A 23,504-nucleotide genomic window follows, 5' to 3' on the forward strand; every position below is an offset into this window, starting at 1 on the left:
AAATTGATAAATTCTACAATATTGTGGAGGGAACATTTTAATTTATTTAATTACATATTTTAAATATAAATCGGCGAATCTTTATAAAACATGGTTTGGGATCAAATAATTTAGGTGTCATATAAATTATAGTATATTTTTCACTAAATTTTTGCTAAAGTGAATGCTCAATTGCCGGGATATGGTTTATATGGTGGCTATACTGGATGTGGGGTTTATGGTCCTGGATATCCTTACTGAACCAATAATATTGAATGTATTGTGATTAATTTATTTTACATTTATCATACTTTTTAAATAAAAGAGGTTATTGGTATATTATGATAAATAAGCCATTTATAACAAATCAAATTCCAAATGTAGAAATTTAATTTCAAGATCTTAACCTCCTCTTAGAAAATATTTTAAATTTTTTTTCCCACTCCTCCAGGAAATTATTTTAATCAATATTCAATTCATTTAAATCAAATTATCAATTGAAATTTTTAACTGACCCAACTTTGATAAGCATATAATGGGAATTTAGTTTCGTCTCTTCTCTTCTCTTCTTCTTCTCTTCTCTTCTCTTCTCTTCTTCTTCTTCTTCTCTCTTCTTTTATCATCCAGATAAAAGTTTCACTAATACGAAACATATTATACTGCTCCTTATTACGAAACAGCCTAAAAAGTGATAAAATGAAAAAAACGAAATAAACAACAAAAAGGAGAAATAAAATACGAAAAATAACAATATGCCACCAACCACGTATAACAAACTAAAATAGGGTGTCCTAAATCAAAGCTGTTAATCCTAGACCAAATAAAAAGTAAGCCAAGAGTACCCATTCACCATAACTTCATGACTGTTAAATAAAAAACAATTCATTTAAACTTATTATATTGAAATAATTGCCCAAAATTTGAAGTAAGTGGATTTAGTTTGAATATCAATAAATGATTAGACGAACCCTGGTTACTTACATACACGAGGAATGTATATTAGAACTAAATATTTCAATTTTTTTATCCATATTAATAAAATACTAATTTAACTATATAAAAACTTTATTCGGTAAAAAAATTAAAACATACACTATTGAATTAAAAATATATATTAAAAACAAAAAAATCCATATAAAAACATATAATTAAAAGAAGGGAAATTAAGAAAAAAAAAATTAAAAAATTATTTAAAAAAAAAGAGGGATATCTAATTAGGTGTGGTCCACGGGGCTTAATGACCCATAAATGGATATACAGTTTGAACGGCAGATTTCGATTGAAATCCTTTGGCGGAGGTAGAAACCTTCTTTCGGATCACCTGTAATTAATCGTAACCATAGTTTTGAATAATTTTAAGGCTTAGGGTCCGAATGATCCACAGTGTCTGAGACTACCGGAGCGAATAAAATATTATTAAGGTGGCAATATTTATTTGTTTTTGTATTCTCCGCTTTTGATATGGAGTTGGCAGAAAAAGATCTGGCAAAACGATCAACGCAGGTATAGTCCCAAGCGAACCTTTTATACTGTTCAATTTATAAGGGTATATCCTGACCTGTATTATGAAGTGTAAGTAAGAAAATGACAAACAAAAAATTAAAATGAAATAAACAAAAATTAAAACAAAAAAACGAAAGGTGAAAAAAATAACAATGCCGCTAAAAACTTAAAACAAAAAAACACAATTTTAGTTCGAAAGCTGTTAATCTTAAGTTGAATAAAAAAAAACAAGTCGAACCCAGACATAGTCTGAAGCGCTTTAATTTGTCAATTTTTCTTTTAGCCCTATTCTTGATAAAAGGACAAATGACGAAGGTCCGATGCAATGGCGAAATTCTGATTGCATATAGATATTATTTTCCAATCGCTTAGGGTTACACCCATATATAATCCGGTCCAGGGCCGTAGCCATGAATTTTCAACTAGGGGGCCACTATTTTTTTTTAAATAAAACAAATAATTAAGCATTCATATAAATTTTTTGCTATTTTTATTAAAAATTTATTAATACAATATGAATACAAAGTAATACTCTAATATAATACGACGATTTTTATTTTTAAATTTTAAAATAAATGAATTAAAGAATAAAATTTGTGTTATTTTTTTTTTCATAAGCCATCAATACTAAATTTTGCTTACGTTGATCTTTCATCGACTCTCTAGTGCTCTATAGAATTCTTTTTATTGTATAGAAAGAGGCCACACAAGAAGCCGTTTGTACCCTAATGATGATGGATGCTGAGTAGCATTTATATAAATCTTTAAATGCACCATGATATTTTTTTTATACATAATATTTAGGATATTTTTAAAATTATGTGTTTCTTTAACTTCTACTGCTAATAATCCTTTAACTATTTTCATTTCATGATGTAAGGTTTCCATATTTAAGTTTAATAATGATTCCTATCGGCTCATTTTATCCGTTATAAAATAATAGGGGGCAATGTATTAACATGATAGAAGATTATAGTCATCTTGTTTAAATACATCTAAAAAACGATCAACAAAAGTAATCAATAATTTCATAATAATTCCTTTTTAAAGAACTCAGTCTTTTTCACAATCAAATTGTAATTTGACTAAAAAATCTTGAAAATTTATAGGCGTTTTACGTACCCTTGATGATTTGTGGGGAGTGAGATTAAATTTTTCTAAAAGATTTTCAGCCTTAATTCTCATCAAATCAAAAGAATTATCGCTTCTTTTATATTTTTAATTTATTGATAGTAGAATTAATACAATTTTTAGCGTCCACTAGATTAGTACCTACTTACTGTAGATAATTATTAAGTGGATCGATCTAATGTTATTATATCTCATAAATTATAATGGCTAATATAACGTAATTTATATTAACGCTATGAGATAAATGACCAGAGGCTTTGACTGAATCATGAGTGAAAACCTCTGAATAAAGAGTTCTATTTGAAAAGTAAGATAATATTTTACCAATAGCCTCAAAATTAACATAAATGATGCGATATGTATCTAAATGACCAGTCTAACTCTGGCCTAAAAGTCTCTTAATATGACCTGTATATTTACAGGATACTTTAAAATGTCTAAAAAATTATACAATACATTTGATAAATTAAAAAAATTAGAAATGATAACAATATTTTACCAATTTTGTACACAAGTTGTAGCATATTAAAGGAACTTGTTTATAAATTTTTTTTTAAGGATTTGCACTACACCACTTCGATCAGACATGACATTTGCACAATCATATACATGGCTTATATATGCGTTGAATTAATATTTAACTAGTCAAGTTGCTTTAAAATGCAATCAATAATGGTTTTCAGTAGAAAGACACTGTATAAAATAATAATTCCTATTAAATTTTCTTGAATTTCTCCAGAAAAAAATATAGATAATAATTATGCTCAGGGTTTTCTCAATGATGCATTTTTTGCCTCATCAGCCTTAAGACAATAAAAAGATATTTCAAGAACCATATCTTCCATAATAGATTAAATATTACTTCCTTTTAAGTCTGGGATGATGTATATTGGGCATTTTTGGGTTTAATTTTATTTAACCCAAGATCTTTTTGAATGGTGTATAAAACATTGCTATAAATAGTCCAGAAGAATTAAATATGTTTTTATCTTTTGCAGCATCCGTAATTTTTGTTGAACTAATCTCACGAAAAGGTAGCTCCTGTATGCTAAGAAATAGTATCAAATCAAATATTGATTTAAGATAAATGATTATATCATTACTTTTATTTTAAAAAACTTCAATTGCACAGTTATAAAAAATAAAACAGAAATATTATTGGATAAAAATAGAACAGGATAGAAAGAAATTTACAAGCTAGACATGTTTTAAAATTATAAAAATAATATATTTAAAAAAATTTTAATTTAGGGAGGGGGGATGGAAAAATTTTTGGGATTTTTAGGGTCAGTACCCAAAAAATTTTATTTGGGTGGGGGTGGGCTGACCCTTGTGCCCCCCCCTCCGCACGTGCTACAGCCCTGCCAGTCATTCAACATAAACACGCTCAAATTTTAATGTGAATATAGGGAAAATTAATTGTACATTTCTAAACATTATTTTTATGCATTGTCTCTCTGACACAGCTGTTTATTATGGAGATAAAGCCTCAAATTTCTTATTAGTTCTTAAGAAAAATAACCTTTCCATCCATTCACAAAAGATTTTAATCTTTTAATTTTTTTTAAAATAACTACGTTTCTAGTCCCATAGCATATATCTATATGTGACTAATTCATGATTTTTTGGAAAAAAATTATTTTATATTTCATAATAAAAATTACCATAACCTTTTGATTATTTAAAATTTTTGAATGATATTTTTATTTTAGTTATTATCATGGAATTTTGTCACATGTAATATTCAAATCGATATTCTTTTTATTCTAATTCTTTAAAAATAAAATTAAAAAAATATTTCTATAAAAAGGTTTCTCTTTTTCTTAAAAATCGCATTTAACTTTTTTTATTATTAGGAATTTTATAACTTTTTTAAAAAAAAAATCTAGTCAATTATTTTCTAAACTCACACACGAAATAAGAATGAAATCTTTCATATCAATACTTTTACTCCTCGCGGTTGTAAGTGCATTTAAACAATTTTTAAAAATTAGATTATCAAAATTTATTATATTTATCTATTGAATACAAACAAAATTCTATAGATAATTTTACTAAATATATTATAAAATAAATTAAAAAAAAGGTCCTGACTGTCATGGTGTTCCAAAGCGCTAAGGTGGATGCTCAATATGGGTATGGTGGATATGGAGGGTATGGTGGATACGGAGGGTATGGAGGTTTCCCTTATGGTGGATATGGTGGATATGGTGGATATGGAGGATATGGTGGATATGGTGGATATGGTGGATATGGAGGATATGGAGGATATGAGGATATCCTTATTACGGATAAATATCAATGCTATTTTGATGATTTTTGCTCATATTTTTTAAAGATATAAATGGATATCAATAGTTTAAATATCAAATAAAGCGAAAAGTTGTATGTTATATAAAATTGTGTGGTATTATTGAAATTGATAAATTCTACAATATTGCTGGACGGGTGTTTTATTTTGTATCTGCATCATTAGTTACAGTGAGTTTTTTTAGAAGAAAAATTGATATGCAACCATTTTAATTTATTTAGTTACATATTTTAAATAGAAATCGGCGAATCTTTAATAAAATAAAATTATGTAAAACATGGTTTGGGATAATTTCAGTGAAATAATTTAGGTGTCATATAAATTATAGGATATTATATTTTCACTAATTTTTGCTAAAGTGAATGCTCAATTGTTGAGGCTTTCCAGGCTCTGAGAGTTATGGTGACCCGGGATGTGGTTTATATGGTGGCTATACTGGATTTGGGATTTATGGTCCTGGATATCCTTACTGAACCAATAATATTGAATGTATGTTTTATACAATATTGTGATCAATTTATTTATAATACTTTTTAAATAAAGAGAGTTAATTCTCACGCAATTCTACTTACTTATAATTTGAAAGTTTTAAAAATTTCTCAATTGTATATTATGATAAATAAGCCATTTATAGCAAATCAAATTCCAAAAGTAGAAATATAATTTCAAGATCTTAACCTCCTCTTGGAAAATCAATATTTTAAATTTTTTTCCCACTCCCTTCTCCAGGAAACGATTTTAATTCAATCATTTAAATCGAATTATCAATGGAAATTATTAACTGGCCCAACTTTGAAATAAGCATATAATGGGAATTTAGTTTCGAGATCAATAAATGATTAGACACCTGGTTACTTACGCACACGAGGAAGGATATATTAGAACGTAAATTTCATTTTTTTATCATCCATCTTGATAAAAGTTTCACTAAAACGAAACAATGCTGCTCAATTTATAAGGGTGCATCCTGGTCTAACTTATCACGAAACGGCCTATTAAACAGCCCTAAAAAGTGAGAAAATGAAAAAAAAACAAAAAAAATGAAAAAACGAAATAAACAAAACAAAAAGGAGAAAAAATACGAAAATACAGTGCCACCAACCACTTATAACAAACTAAAATAGGGTGTTCTAGATCAAAAGCTGTTAATCCTAGACCAAATAAAAAGCAAGCCAAACCAGGACACTGTCTAAGCACTTTTCCAGCACCTTCACTCCCCCCCCCCCTGGTAGAAGTCACTGGTGTCACGTGATTTATAGTGTCCAGGAGACGATTTTTCTTTTAAATTTAATCAAAGTATATTTTTTAAAATTATTAAAATATAATAAAAAATGATTAAATAAAATATATATTTTTTTTATTATTTATTGATTTATCATGACAACAAATATAATTTTTATTTATTGGAATGTATAATTATATAATAATTTTTTTAAATTAGCAAGAATAAAAATATCCTCAAGGCATTCATTTTCTTAATAATATTTTTTAAAAAGAAATTATTAATTGGTATAATGTTTAGCAACGCTTGCGGCTATTTACTTTAGGTAGTGGAATTCAGTCGATAAGAAATTTAGAAATTAATTTCAGCAATATTTTATAAGAAATATTAGATGGAGGAATTAACAAAATCTGGAAGACAAATAAAATTTTTTAAGAAAAATCATTTTCTTAAGAACTAAACTAGATTAAAAGTATGAATCAATATTTTTTTTTAGCAAGAATAATAAAAATATTTTTTATGTAGCAATATTTTTATAGGCGAAATTTATGGAATAATAAAAATAAAATTACCTTAAGGGTTAAAATAATATTTTTAGATACTTTTACTAAGAAATTAAACTAAATGTTGTGATGTGAACAATATTATTTTTTTAAGAAGGAAATATTAAAAATTTTAAAAATATTAAAAAATTTTTTTTTTATAGGACTACGATAAATTTCCAGGAAAAAAATATTCTTAAGGCAATTAATATTTTTAACGGGACAGAGAAAAATTCCACTATATTCCTATAAATTATTTCAATAAATATTTCAATAAATATTTCTCAGAATTTAAAATTTGTTATATATATATAAGGCTGCAGAAGTTATTAATATCATAAAAATAGGACGATCAATTTTTAAACGATTAATCTAGTTGGTTAACAATATTTTAAATTTTTACTCAAAATTTTATAATTTTTGGTCAAAATTTTAAATTTATTGCTCAAAATTTTAAATTTATTGCTCAAAATTTTATTATTTTTGCTCAATAATTGTAATCATTTGAAGATATTTTTTACCCCCTCCCCCTACCATTTATTATAAACCAAAGAAACAAAAAGGCTCCTTATATAAATTAACCAAATATTTCTTTAAGCTTTTAAATAGAGACTTGATATGCCTAGCCAAAATTTTCAATTAATTTTATCGATATTAATATCAGCATTCGTGTCACTTGCTTCAATCATTCCAGAAGCATCAACTCAGGAGGATAGTAAGTCTTTCCCTTGAATTGAATAAATATTTTTAAAAAAACACACATTTCTATTTTATGATTATAGGGAGAGCTAGATACTTCAGTAGAACAGATGATTAACATAGTTTTTTTTTAAAATATACATAGAACTGCACAAAATTCTACATCTGCAGGGTCTGGGTGCTGAATATTAAAAGATTAAAATTTTTCTAAAAATAACAGGATTACTAAGGATTTCTTTCTTTCTTTCTTTCTTTCTTTCTTTCTTTCTTTCTTTCTTTCTTTCTTTCTTTCTTTCTTTCTTTCTTTCTTTCTTTCTTTCTTTCTTTCTTTCTTTCTTTCTTTCTTTCTTTCTTTCTTTCTTTCTTTCTTTCTTTCTTTCTTTCTTTCTTTCTTTCTTTCTTTCTTTCTTTCTTTCTTTCTTTCTTTCTTTCTTTCTTTCTTTCTTTCTTTCTTTCTTTCTTTCTTTCTTTCTTTCTTTCTTTCTTTCTTTCTTTCTTTCTTTCTTTCTTTCTTTCTTTCTTTCTTTCCCCCCCCCCCCCCCCCCCCCCCCCCCCCCTTTCTTTCTTTCTTTTTAAGACTAGGTTATATCATAATTTTAAATAAAAATCATATTGATGTTTTAACAAAATAAAAAAAAGAAAAGAAAAATAAATTTTATGGTTTTAAAACGTTCGCCCATTCAATGTATCTCTATTTTCTTTTGAGTTACTTTTACTTTTTATTATTCCATTATCCCGATAATTTTGCGAGTATTTTTAGTATTTTGAGCATTTGGCGCATAATGGCGATAAATTTAGTAACTTTCTACGAGTCGCATAGTCAAAACATAATTAAAAAACACTTTAAAATAAATTAAAATAAAAGTTTAAAATATCGATAAATCATAAAATAAAAATATATTACATTAAAAATTTATAAATTTTATGTAACAAGCAGAGTTGTTAACGCTCCTTTTTAAAAGTAGCTAGCTCCCGCTCCCGCTCCTACCTTCTTAAAAGGAGCTAGCCTCCCGCTACTACACTTTTAAAAGGAGCTAGCCCCCGCTCCAAGTAATGGAGTGCCGCTCCATAACCGCTCCTTTCATTTTTTTTTAGAAAGAATACGAAACAAAATCATATTTTTTTATCAAAAAGCATAATTTATTATATTAAAAGATCTATCAAAATATTTATAACCTTTTATTAACTTTTAAAAGTAATAAATTTTGTAAATTAGAATCTAACAACCATCCACGCCTCTCCCCTCTCTTTTGCAAAACTAAATAGGGAGCTCCACAGGAGCTATAGAGGAAAGCTGGGTATTGTATTTTATAAAGATATTTTTTTAATTCAGGAAATTTATCAAAAATAGTAATCTTGGGTATCCCAATTATTTAAAAAATGTTTGCCCAATATATTATCTTCCTGATGATCAATTTCATGGAATCCAAAAAAATCTTACAAATCATTTTGTATTTAAAAAAAAGAATTTTTACTTTTAGATGCTTTTTTAGATTGACATTGAAGCTGCTCACTTTTGAAAATTAAATAGTTTTATTTAAACAACAAAAGTCATTTTGCCCTTAAATTTGTTTGATCATTTGGATCAACATCTTTTAGAAGTTTAAAATATTTTTTGTATGATGGAAACGGAAATTCGATTTCTTCATCTATGATATCTAAATCCATAATATCGAAAACTATTTTTTATTATATATCTATGAAATGAATATTAATATGACTTATTTTCCAAAAAAATTTTCAATATGGAAAAACTTGATGTTTAATATTCAAAATGATTAGATGAAAAGACCAATATAAAACTCGGCTAAACATTTAATAATGAATAAATTTAAATAAAATAAAAATTGAATTTTAATTAACAAATATTATTAATATTTAAAAAATAATTTAATTTATACATTAAATTTAAAGGAGCGGTGAAGAGGCGCTCCTCCACTCCAGCTCTAAAAGGAGCTAGCTCCCGCTCCTCATGTTGTCTCACAAGCAGGTGCCTTCTCCGATCTCGAATGTCCCTGGCGCTCCACCTGGAGCGCGCGCTCCTCTGGAAACAGGTAGCACTTAACAGCTTTGGTAATAGGTAATATTTGAGGTGTAACCTAAAATATTTTTAGAGCTGAAATTTCGGGTTAGGGTTAAAATAAAATATTATTGGACAAAATGAAGATTTTTTCAATTAAGTTAAGGAAGGGAGGGGGTGGCGGCGTAGTTTTTTATATAATTTTTCTCTAGATTTTTACAAGTTTTACAATCGTTTATTGCGGGACAGACCCCATTCTGAATTTCTGTCCTCATCACTTCTAACAAATATATTTGATTAATATTTACTTTAATTCCATCCTTATTTATTACAATTTTTTTTCTTCTTTCATTAGTCATTTTTGTTCCTCTTTTAAGAGATATCGAGATCAGAGATCTTCATGGCCTAAATTCTTTGGTCAGATTTGGTCAAGGCCCGTAGTAAAAGTTTTTTTAGACCAGCACCTGACCCAAATATTTAAAATTACAAAGCCAGGTCCGAGCCCATGATAAGTATATAAAAAAGAATTCACAATCCCGATCCAAGCCCATACCCAAAAATTTAATTGATATTGTATTTGATGAATAAAAATAAAATAATATTTTAGTTGTTATTTAGGCTGGTTTTACGATATGGAAATGTATTATTATTAACAGATATATAATTAGCCACTGTTTCACAAAAGCTAAATTTAAATGAAATTTTTTTTTTGACACGTGGTCCAGCTTTCCCCATGAACTCTGATCAAAATATTAATAAATTCTTTTAAAGTATTATAGACTTATTATAAGTCATATTAAATTTCAAAACAAAAAAATATATCGCTTTGGCAAATTAGACACATATAAAATTTGAAAATAAATAAATAAGCTAGTGTATATATATATAAATATATACTTACAAATAGTGTTGTTAAATGGCTCAACATTTTTGAAAAGAACGGCTAACCCAATATTTCAGCCAAAAATATATTACGAAAGCCTGAAGATTGTGCTCACAGATGGTACAGGCTAGGTTTGGAACATCTATTCTATTTTTTTTTCTAAAAATCTTAGAGAAAAGGCTTTTGCCTACAGAAATACGAATCAAATCGAATATTTGTATTATTCGTATTTTCAAATCGAATATGTGCATTATTGGTATTTTCGGATCAAGTATTTGCATTATTCGTATTTATGAATCGAATATTTGCACTGTCTTTTTCGGATTGAATATTTGCATTATACGTATTTTCGGATCGAATAATACCTTATTCGTATTTGTACAGATAATTAGAAGATAATTCGATTCGAAAATTAAATTCTATTTAAAAAAAATTTTTTTTGTAATTGAAAAGAAAGATGGATTATTAAAAATTTTGAAAAAAAATTGATTTATATTTGTGTAAAAAAAAAAGTAAAAGAAAATAAAACGTCAGGTAAAGGAACATGTTAAAATATTAAAGATTAATTTATAATATTTTACGAATAATACTTAATAAATAGGAAATAATTCGCTAGTACTGATTACAAAATTCCTAGCAAATTTTAGTAAACTAAGATTGGGTATCATAATTGGGGGTTCCTAAATGGCGGGTTTTTGGCCCACGGCCCAAGCCCGCAAATTCTGGGCGCGGACGGGCTATCCAAAATATTTTAAACATTGGGTGGCTGGCAGGAGGGCTGAGTCTTCGATGGGCAGGTCGATTTTAGTATTTTAATGGCGAACTGAGTCATAACAGACTTCTGCTAATTGAAATATCATCTTTTTATTTCAAAATATTACACATTTTTTTTAAACTTTAATTAAAAAAATATACAATTAAATTAAATAAATTATGAATAAAAACCAGCCATTAAAATAATTTTTAAACAGTGGGAGAGCGGGCGGGCTAGATAAATTTTTTAGCTAAATAGGCGGAGCGGCATTTAAAAAATAAAGCTATGGTAATGACGGGAGGTTTAAAAAATAAAGCTATGGTAATGACGGGCAGTTTAAAAAATAAATCTTAAATCAACCGAGTGGGCGGGCTCGTTGGTTTGACTCGCCCACTGCTTACCTCTAATCATGATATGATAATTAGATTTAAACAGGACAAGTGATAATGTTACTAGCTATATATGTATTTTTAAAATTTTAAAAAGATCTGAAGAGTTTTGACATGAGTCAATTAACCTCCTGGATGAATCAAAGTGTGGATCCGTGCACAGATTTTTACGAATTCGCCTGCGGAGGTTACATCCAGAAAACTTCAATTCCAAGCGGTCATAATAAATGGAATCCATTTAATGCAATTTCAGAATCGATACTTTTAACTATAAAAGATATATTAGGTAATTAATCATCATCAGAGGGAACACCAATGGGTGGGGGTAGAGAAATAGTAATGTCAAAATTATCATGTGTTAGAATTAGTAATTAATTTCAGTTACTTGGTGACATTTTTTTAAAGTATAAGTTGTAATTTTGAAAGAAATTAGTTTTAAGAAGTGGCAGTTACATTTTTGAAAAGTTACAAGTTACATTTATAAAACTTATTTATAAATAGTGTTTGAGTTATATTTTCCCCAAAAAGCAGTTCAGCATAGGAGTTACTTGTTAATATTTAATTTAAACACCACAGCAAAAGTATAACCTTTAATAAAATATTCACTAGTTACATTAACACTAGTAGATATGTTACAGGATAAATGTATATTTTAATAAACTGGTGTATTATAATTTACGAAAGAAAATATATCTATACAATCATATAAATAAATAAAGAAAATCCTCATACAAAATACGAAGGAAGGGCCGAGAGACTGGCCAAAACATATTATGATTCTTGTATGGATAAGAGAAATATTAGAGAAAAATTGGGAGGAAAGCCGTTAACCGATCTATTAGACCTATATGGAGGTTGGGATGTGTTGAACGCGGATAACAAGCCTTCCCCTTTCATAGATGAATCTTCCAACTTAAAGAAAAGTTTTTTTTTTGAATTTGTAGTTTTTTCCTTTTTCTCAATGATACATTTATATAGAAAAAACAGTGAGAATAAAAGTTGTTGGAAGTTCAGGATTAGTTATTTTTATTTCAAGATTCTACTCCAAAAAAACATAATTTGCTTATCTTTCAAACATTTTCATTTTTATTTAATCCAAAATGTACTCATCGAACAAAATTAAACATGGCAAAACTATTGCCTAAATTTTATATTTTATATAATTGATTAAATTAAATTTAAAAAAAAAATTGAATATCTAGAAATAATATTGGAATATATTTTCCTTTCTTGATTTTACAACTTTGTTACCAATGTTTTACTTTTCTAAAATTATTTAAAAAAAAGATCCAGGTTTTTTTAGGTGGGAACCCTATTAGAGCCTAAGAAATATTTTTTAACAAAACATAGGTGGGGCAGATTGATCTTAGAGGAAACCGGGGTAAAGCGGTTAAAGTGGAAATGCAATTTTAGCTCTAATTATTTCTTATTTTTTAAAACTCTTGGAAATAAAGGCGAAGTTCAGTGGGTATTTATATTTTTTGTATAATTTTTTAGTTCATTTAAATATAAAATATCTTGCTTTAATATATATTTTGCCAAAACCAGCGTATTTTTTAAAAAAAACTCTTTAATGTAAATATTTTAAATGTGCTAATTTTGGAAAAATATCTTTATATGCAACTATGCCAATATTGTTATACTTTTCTCGAAGTAAGGTTGGATCAGTGTTAGGGTGAACCACTCTACCCCGGAGCTTAAGCGGAGAAAACACTCTTTACATAATTAAGATAGGTATATAATTTTTTTTTGTGAAAGGTAGGAATTGAATTCCAATTTCTGATTTGTTTTGTATTTACTTCTGTTTTTTATCTATATGAAGGGGTGGAAATGCGAAATACTGATCATTTTACCCCGGTCTTTTATTACAGTTATATATTGTTCATAATTACGTTTACCTTTGAAAAACTTTTTACCAAACACAACCAAAATTATTAAAATTAGCTTAAAATTTTTCTAAAAAATATTGGTAGGGGTCAAAGGATTTTAAAAAAAATCTAAAAATAATTAGAACACGATTTTTAACAGACATTTCCGATCAAATATAGTTGAATATAAATTTATATAAATATCAGGACAATATATATCTTCCTACCCACTTTATCAATTATTCATATTATTTTCTTAAATTTTTCCTTTCTATTTCTATTCAACTGAATGATTTGACTAAAATTGAATTTATTTATTCCCCCCCCCCCCCCCCCCCTCCCTATTCTCCTTCCGCATAGTCAGATACCCAAATGGCTTTCTCGGCAATTTCGGATTTATATTCTTTGACTTACATTCGTGTATAGACCCCAAAAACTCTTCCAAATACATACTCTGTATCTATCCAGGGGAACTCACCCTCCAATATGATGATGATTACTATGGCAATAGCACTATGAACCTTAAACGTTACGATGCTAATTTAAATTACATGATGAACATTGGAAATTTGCTGGTATCGAGTACTGTGGTGCCTAAATACTCTAAGCCAAAGGATATTAATCGAACTCGTCACACTTTGGGCAAACCACATAGTCAGACCAAGATAAATAATCAACTTAAAATCATAATGTCGGACGTGCTAGAATTTGAAGGGCTCTTATCTAGCGTTAAAAATAAATATATAATATTTATTTATTAATTTTTACTGAATATTCGCGCTAAATGATTAGGAATTGCGTAGCTTGAATTCGCGGTTGGCGCCAATTCTCGGTGAAGGAATAAAAAAATAGAGAATATTTTACGAATTTCGCCATGAATTCGCGCCAAAACTTATGAATTCATGGTTACATAAAAGTTGACGCATATTTATTCAATCCGAGTTGTTATAAAATCATGGCCAGGCTTCTAATTTTGAAATATTTTTGGCATAATTTAGTCCCACAAGTCTCAATTTATAATTCGTTATAATGCAAATGACACCACAAAATTGGTCATATATAATTTCCCATTTGAAAAAGATGTAATTCATTTCGAAATGTGTCTATTGATTTTGTGTAAGATATAATTAGAAATTTTGAGTAAAATGTTGAGATAGAGGGAGTCGGTTTAGCGTGATAAAATTAAAAAAAGGTGTGAAGTTTATTTAAGTCAAAATATATCATTTTTTAAATGAAAATTTATTTATAGCGAATAACATAATTTAGAATTACATAAAATTATTTTATATATATTATAAATATATTTATTAATATATACAGATTACTCCATCTACGCTAGTTTTGGAAACTATTGACGAGTCCAATTACATCCTAATGTCCTTAAAAGAGTTGGATAAAAATTATGATTTCGTAAGTTAGGAATCTAGAAGATTATTTAATATTTGTTATAATATGTTTTAAAATATATGGGGAAAAAAACACACTCATTATGTTATGTAATAAAGATATTTAAAAATATAAAATACACAATTTTCAAAATTATTATACTTATAGTGACTCAAAAAAAGATATAACTCCAAATCGCTTTACATCCTTTTTTTTAAAAAATGAAATCTACTATTTTATTAACTTAATTAAATACACTAAAAAGTATACTTTGAAATATTATTTGAATATAATTATAGAATAAATTACATATAAAATGATTAAAGAAATATTGTACATTGTTTTGATCAATTCTTTCTATTACAAATCCCTATTCCACTGTTTTGCAGGCTTATTTTAAAAATAATCCTATCAAATTCGAATATATTTTTACAATATTAAGTTTCATATATTCATTATATAAAATACGAATAACTCTTTTTTAAAATCATAAAGATTTTCCAAAAAGTTACTTCTTTTTTTTAATGAGTTACCCAAAATATATAATATATTTGAGTTCCCAAAGGAGAACCATATAATATTGTTGTTTAATTTTTTTTTTCATCCAATTTTAAAATATGAGACCTTAAGGTTGAAAAAAAAGAGAAATACTAAGTGATCAGAAAAGAAAAGATAAATTTATAGTGGAAATTTAAATTCAAAATTTCTTTTTTTTCGCAAGATGAATTGGACGAGACATATAAATCAAATTTTCGAAGATTATAACATATCCATGCCAGCCGATCAAGTATTTTGGGTCAGATCCGTCTCTTACATGGAGAAGATGAATAGAATTATCAACCGTAGCTTAAATGAATTGACGATATCTAGGTATTACAAATGAAATAAAATGTATATCTAAATGTATATCTTATTTTTTATCTCTTACTCATTCACTTTAATATCTTTTCAGAGTTTTGCACGATTATATAATGTGGCACACTGTAAAACCCCTCACATCCTATTTGTCCAAAAAGTTCAGGGATGCTCGTGACCCAGTTCGAAAGGCGGATAATATAAAAAATTATGAAAACATGCCAGCTTGGAAGAGATGTTTAAAGAAATTTCCCACTTTTATGGAATTCCCACTAAGTTCCCTCTACCTGAAATCTAATTTTAATTCCTCAGATAAAATAAAGGCAATAGCGATAAATAAACATATACATATTATTTCATAAGTTTTTATATTTTATTCTTCTTTATTTCTTTATTTCTTTCTTTATTTCTTTCTTTCTTTCTTTCTTTCTTTCTTTCTTTCTTTCTTTCTTTCTTTCTTTCTTTCTTTCTTTCTTTCTTTCTTTCTTTCTTTCTTTCTTTCTTTCTTTCTTTCTTTCTTTCTTTCTTTCTTTCTTTCTTCTTCTTCTTCTTCTCTCTTCATCTACTTCATCATCATCATCATCATCATCATCATCATCATCATCATCATCATCATCATCATCATCATCATCATCATCATCATCTTCTTCTTCTTCTTCTTCTCTCTTCTCTCTTCTTCTTCTTCTTCTTCTTCTTCTTCCCCCCCCCCCCCCCCCCCCTCTCTCTTTTCATAAAATTATTTTATTAATTTTTTTGTTGTTGGACATTTAATATTTATCCTTTCAAGGTGAAAGGAATGATTGATTCGATGAAAGTGGCTTATAAAGAAACTTTTCAGAATCTTGATTGGATGGATGAAACTACGAAGAGTAGATCTATGGAAAAAGTTTTTTTTTATAAATATTCCCCTGAATAAATTTTTTTATTAGATTAAGTAATTCTGATAGTGTTGTTAAACGGATCTATTTGAATCGATTTTTAAAGGCTAAACTCATCTTTATTTTAGCCCCAAAATATATTGCTTGAAATCCTGGAGTTATCGCTAATAGATGTCTAATATCTTTTTGTATATACCATCTATGACTAAAATCTTTAGGTTTGCATAATATTTTTCTGGATAAAATATTGAGTTTGCCGTTTTCTAAGAATCGTTTTAAATTCTGGCAAATTTAGCAACACTTACTTCGAATGTACGATGAAGGAAAGACGTTTTAAATTTTTTTTTTTATATATAAATCAGAATAGAGCTCAGTCATAAGAATAATGCAAATATTATGGGTCTGGACCTGAGTTTAGATAAATTTCAGCCAATTATATAATAAACTTCTTTGTTTTAAATTTTTTAATTTATTTTAAAAATTAATCGATAAAATTATGAAGAAAATAAAATTTAATATATATATATTAATATTTCTTTTAAAAAGTTGATTATTAAAATTGTGCGATTTTCTTAATCCAGATTAATAGACATGAATTCATAATTTAAGCAAATTTAAGTCGTATCCCTTCATATAAAAACAGATATATCCCACATAACTTGTTCAAAATTATTTAACTGAGCCGGGGCAAAAAAAATTATTTTTAAATTAGATGGCTCAAGCCAGACCCGACCCCAAAACTTATGATATGCACATTAATCTTGAATTATTGTTGCAATTTATAAAAATACTCTCTTTAGGTAGATGCGATGGAAGCTAAAATTGGTTATCCGGAATACATTAAAAAACCTAATGAACTGGACAAGAATTACGAAGAAGTAAAACAAAATAAATATATATATTATAGCATTATGGAAAATATAATTAACAAAACACTTTGAAAACATTTGATTTAAGCTTTGTGAGATTAAACTTATTTAAGATTATAATATACTGCTATTTCAATTGTAATATGGAAGATAGGGGATTCTCGCAAACAATTTTAGCGGAATTCAATTGTAGTTGCTTAATTAATGATCAATTTAAACACAAATCTCCTTCTCTTCTCTTCTCTTCTCTTCTCTTCTCTTCTCTTCTCTTCTCTTCTCTTCTCTTCTCTTCTCTTCTCTTCTCTTCTCTTCTCTTCTCTTCTCTTCTCTTCTCTTCTCTTCTCTTCTCTTCTCTTCTCTTCTTCTCTTCTCTCTCTCTCTCTCCTTCTCTTCTCTTCTCTTCCTCTTCTCTTCTCTTCTCTTCTCTTCCTCTTCCTCTTCTCTTCTCTTCTCTTCTCTTCTCTTCGCGGCTCGTCTCTTCTCTTCTCTTCTCTTCTCTTCTCTTCTCTTCTCTTCTTTGGGTCGTTACACCTGTTGCAGTCTTTAAATACTCTCAGTGCCTTCTTATCTTAAATTAATATCAAAATGATATACAGTGAGTGATTTGAAAAGATACAAAATGATATATTACATTCTTTTTTTTCTGTTTAAAAGCTATATATGCAGGATGACACTTATTTTAAAAATCACATCAGTCAAGGAAGTATGAGTGGCTTACGAGAAATCAAAAAACTTTTCGCGCCAGTTGATAAGAAACAGTTTTATTATAAAAAAAATTAAAACTATTTTATTTTAGGAAGAGAAAAGTATTTTTCTTAAACGTCTTTTTTTTTACTAATTAATAAGTTTTCCTTCATATTGTATAGATTTTCTTAGGACCCTTTCGACAGGTTTTTCGGGGTCATACAGATCTTACCAAAAGAAATTTTTAGAGCAAATAAAGCTAAATTTTAAATAAAATTTTGTAGAGATCTACCAAATAAAATAACGATAATTCTATTTAAAAATCATTTTCTAACTTAATTTTGTTTATGATGTAATTCTCACTCTAAACAATTTGAATAACTTTTAATCTTTCTTTTCAATCGTAGTCGACTTTAAATATAGTTGTTTAAAAAAATATATTGATCATGGAAAGAAAGAAAGAAAGAAAGAAAGAAAGAAAGAAAGAAAGAAAGAAAGAAAGGAAATACAAATTTATTATAAATATTTTAATATAATAAATTACAATATTTATATATATATGATATAAACAGATGGATAGAGTCACCTCACACCTCTAACGCTTTTTACTCTTCTGCCACAAATGAAATAAGTAATATTTATTTTAAAAAAATTACATAGTAAATTCTGCTATAAAATTACAAAAAATAACGCTTATTTTCTGCCTGACCTCAATCAGATATTTTTGAAAATTTTGTGTATATAAATTAGTTTCTTATAATAACTTAGAAAAATTTTGGATCTCAAAATCGGTCAGGAGGTGGGATATGAGAATTTCATATGTGCAACACTTGATCAAATTATAGTATTTTTAAAATATGTCTCTGGAAAGTGTTGGAGCGAGAATATATCATTCAAATATTATGTTGTTAATTTAATATAGCTCTTTAAGACCCAAAAATGAAAACAAACCTGAAGTTAAAAACCCGGAAGTAATTTTAAGAAAAGATTTAAAAACATTTTCTCTAATATTTATTTAAAATAGATCAAGGCACGTATATATATATTTAGCATATTTGGAATTTTTTCTACAGGTTTTAAAGTTTTGATTATGTATAAAGTGAATTAAGGTTCAATTTTTATACCTCTCTTGTCTTAAATAACTTAAATAATTATTAAAGCTTAAGCATTCAAATTTGTTCAGGATTATTCAATATTCTATAATACATTTTTGTGAAAAAATATTTACTAAATTTGATTACAAAAATTTTCTATATATTTAGCAAAATCATATATAATTGTAACTTAGTTAAAGATATCGGGTCAGGCTAAAACTCTTGTTAATTTGTTATGGGATACATCATATCTTATTAAAGAAATTAAATATATTTTCTTTTTCTTTTATTATCAATATGATTTGTTCGTTCTTTGATTAAATAATTTTTTTTAAACAAATAAATCTTTCACACAAGTTTTTCCTGCTGGAATTTTGCGAAAACCGTTCTACGATAAAACTTATCCAGAGTATGAATCATTAATTTATTTTATTATAAATATCATAGCGCATGCGTAAACAGTTGGCAGCAAAATAGCGGGTATTGACCGGAACGAGAATCACGTCATATTATTTTTTTAAAAAAAGTAGTATCTGCTGCTCAGACATCGTACTTGTTACAGAAATTGTTTTATAAACTTTGACCTAGGGTTAGAATCTAAAAAGAATTGATTTTTTTTAAAATTAATCTGGAAGATAGTGGGCACAGTGGTATAATACTTTGCATATTTGAAATCGACCTCAAGATTCCATTAATATATGATATCAAAATAAAAACAGGTCCGATCACTTTTCTGATAAAAACAGTAGTAAGGCATATATCATTACCCACTTTAGTTTGCAGGCTAATATGTAATAATTATTAATTCATCATTTTTATATATATGTTAGCGGCAATGTGTTTTTTCCGGCAATGTGTTATTTTTTTAACTTTAAAGCAATTTTTAAGTGCGTTTTTTTAAATTTAAAAATCTGATTTTACCGGAAATAAATTCCAGCATGTTTGGAATACCTACCCTAAGAAATTCAGATAATTTTATCATGAGCTTTTGAACCTAATATAATTTATAATATTTCTTCCATAGATTTTTCATATAAACTATAATTAACTCAAAATTTAAAGGTAAAATTCTCTACAATTCATAAGATAGGTATTCCAAACATGGTGGAATTCATTTCCGGTAAAATCGATTTTTAAATTTAAAAAAACGCGCTAAAATATTGTTTTAAAGTTAAAAAAATAACACATTGCCGGAAAAAACATATTGCCGCTAACATATATATTTTTTTTTCTTTCTAATTTTAAATTATTCTACAGTTTATACACATGATTTCTATTTAAGAGAAATATTTTTACCTTACAATCTTTAGGTAAGCTCTAAGAGAATGCACTATCGTAATAGTAATAGTAATGGAATGGAGGATAGATGATGCCCTTATTTCACTTAGCTGTATTTCTTTCTTTCTTTTTTAACTCTTTTAATCCTTTCTACTACTTTAGTATCCAACTGATTGCACGATTTACCTGCTATATTGCTTATACTTTATATGTATATATGTATAATCGGGTTATTTACTAATGTATTAATAATTGTGAATTTTTATTTATGTTCATTTAGCTCTTATCAATTTGGAGCTATAGGTAGCGTTATAACCCACGAAATAGGGCACGGCTTTGATGATGAAGGTAAATATTTGTGTTTATTCTATATTTTTTTTATTAAATGATTTCCTAAGGAAAGATTGGAATGGAAATTGTGGAATATGGATAAGATGGCTTTTATTATTGACACATGCTAGATATAAATGCTCTTATTTCATTTTTATAGGCAGGAAATATGATAAAAATGGTAATTGGCATTTTTGGTGGACAAATAAATCGATAGAAGCCTTCGTAAATAAAACAGTTTGTTTCCTAGACCAATATTCCAATTATTCTATCAATGGCCATAAGGTATATCATTATCTATTATGAAGGGAAATTTTTTTATTAGATAGCATATATGACTAATATGTTTGGTAGTTTGTCAACTAGTATAATCTAGAAAATTAAAAATATTTGTAACTATTTATAACTGGCTATTCCTTTAATTTCTTTTGAAAAGATTATATCATTTTTTTTAAAAATATTGCTCTCATTTTATGATTACAATATTTATCCAAGTTGGACGGCAAACAAACATTAGCAGAAAATATGGCGGATAATGGAGGAGTTGCTATATCTTTGAAAGTAATATAATTATCAAAAATTGAATTATTGTTAAGCAAGAGAGGAAGGAAGGAAGGAAGATAGATAGAAAGAAAGAAAGATAGAAATAAAGATAGATAGAGAGATAGAAAGAAAGATAGAAAGAAAGATAGAAAGAAAGATAGAAAGATAGATAGAATAGAAAGAAAGATAGAAAGAAAGAAAGATAGAAAGAAAGAAAGAAAGAAAGAAAGATAGAAAGAAAGATAGAAAGAAAGAAAGATAGAAAGAAAGAAAGATAGAAAGAAAGAAAGATAGAAAGAAAGAAAGATAGAAAGAAAGAAAGAAAGAAAGAAAGAAAGAAAGAAAGAAAGAAAGAAAGAAAGAAAGAAAGAAAGAAAGAAAGAAAGAAAGAAAGAAAGAAAGAAAGAAAGAAAGAAAGAAAGAAAGAAAGAAAGAAAGAAAGAAAGAAAGAAAGAAAGAAAGAAAGAAAGAAAGAAAGAAAGAAAGAAAGATAGAAAGAAAGATAGAAAGAAAGAAGAAAGATTGAAGAAAGATAGAAAGAAAGAAAGAAAGATAGAAAGTTGAGAATAATTATTAAAAACCTATAATTTAATATAAAATATAAATTTTTTATTGTGCAATTCAAAATAAAATAGGCATTGAAGAGTTATCAGGCCAGGAAAAGGAGGGATGAATACGCTTTCAAATTCGATACAATCGAAGATCGACTATTTTTCCTTGCTTATGCTCAAGTTTAGTTATATGAATGTGTTATTAAAAAATAAATATATATATTTTTTAAAAATAATATATAAGAGTTGTTGTTCTAAGGATACGCCCGAAGCTCTATATGAAACAATTAAATCTGATTCTCACAGCCCTGATAAATACAGGTTTGTTTATTAACATATTATATTAAATTTATTATTCAAAATCCACTTTTACCCTTGCTAGAGCAAACATATAGCAGCCATTTGGATTCACTTTCTTTCTTTCTTATTTCGACATATAAATTCAATAAACTTTATGATTCACACTAAAAATTTATTATTAAAACAGAGTAAACGGAGTTCTATCCAACCTTAAACAGTTTTCAGAGGCATATAGCTGTTCCACTAAATCGGTCATGAATCCTCCTTATAAGTGTACCATCTGGTAATTAAAATCGAGTCTTGGAAAATAAAAATGGAAGAATATTTGAACAAAAAAGAGTCATTTAATATTATACAAACTATTTAAAGCAAATTAATTCTCACATTCACATATCATTATTTAATATTAACTTGACTATGATAACGGTCACTATCCGCTCCGGATTGGAGGTTTTTAAAAACCGATACTCGATGTATAAATAATGATTTTTTTTATATATTTATATGATTACATATATTATGACTTTCTCATTGGATTAATAAAATGACTTTCATTATTGGGGTGTTGTGTAATTTATAATGTCTAGGTTTATTAAACATCATAAATTTTAAATTGATGAATGATTTAAATTATCGAGATAAGCATTTTAAAGTGTAGATAATTTAAGATTATTATTTATAAAATCGTTAAATAATTAACTTTCACAACTTTCGAAGCTTTAATGAAAATAAATAAAATAAGCTTTTCTAAATATACAAAAATAAAAACATGACCAAACATAAATCTAAATTTTTTTATAAATTTGAAAAAATAAACATGTAATTTTCTCTGAAATAATTTATCAACTCAGTCGCAATGTACTTCATTATCTCGCCATTCAACACTGGCAGTAAAACTGCAAGATAGTAATGCATGGGTCCCCAGGAAATTTTCTAAGGGGGTTGCAGAAAAATTCATAGGTTAAAAATTAGAAATAAAATTTAAAAAATATTTTAGGTTTTTTAAGGCAAGCCATTATTTTTAATACAGTTATACTATATAGTGTTAGCGATATAAGTTAATTAATGAATATAAAATCCTAATTCATTTATTGGGTATACATAGTTTCAATTATATACTGTAGAAAATAGTATATTCTCAGAAATCTAACACTCTTGATTAAAGGACAAATGACGAAGGTAAGATGTGATGGCGCAATTTTGATTGCATAAAGAAAATTATTATCTAGCTTAGTACTACACCTATTTATAATTCGGTCATTCAACATAAACACCCTCATTTTTTAATGTAAATATAGGGAAAATTAATAATTGTACAATTTTAAACAATATTTTTTTGCATTGTCTCTGTCACAGCTGGTTATTATGACGATAATGCCCTAAGTTTCTTATATAGGTTCTTAAGAAAAAAAAACTACCCATTCACAGAAAGATT

The 23,504-nt window shown here is 27.1% G+C and overlaps 1 protein-coding gene across 1 annotated transcript; it reads left to right on the forward strand.

The window, feature by feature from the left end:
* Window positions 1-1,440: 1,440 nt before the first annotated feature.
* LOC135926682 (endothelin-converting enzyme homolog) lies at window positions 1,441-22,055 on the forward strand (the record flags this gene model as incomplete). The annotated part of the gene is made up of 19 exons (XM_065462613.1): window positions 1,441-1,482; window positions 4,700-4,859; window positions 9,302-9,460; window positions 11,531-11,719; window positions 12,153-12,356; window positions 13,728-14,029; window positions 14,622-14,711; window positions 15,409-15,557; window positions 15,640-15,865; window positions 16,330-16,428; window positions 17,221-17,298; window positions 17,944-18,047; window positions 18,546-18,604; window positions 19,425-19,476; window positions 20,626-20,693; window positions 20,836-20,960; window positions 21,171-21,236; window positions 21,854-21,949; window positions 22,014-22,055. Coding segments are annotated over exons 1-19 (2,310 nt in total), but the record flags the coding sequence as incomplete, so codon positions are not given.
* Between the last annotated feature and the right edge of the window lie 1,449 nt (window positions 22,056-23,504).

Source organism: Gordionus sp. m RMFG-2023, chromosome 3 (assembly GCF_954871325.1).
Source record: "Gordionus sp. m RMFG-2023 chromosome 3, tfGorSpeb1-WG-v2, whole genome shotgun sequence".
Classification (NCBI taxonomy): domain Eukaryota; kingdom Metazoa; phylum Nematomorpha; class Gordioida; order Chordodea; family Parachordodidae; genus Gordionus; species Gordionus sp. m RMFG-2023.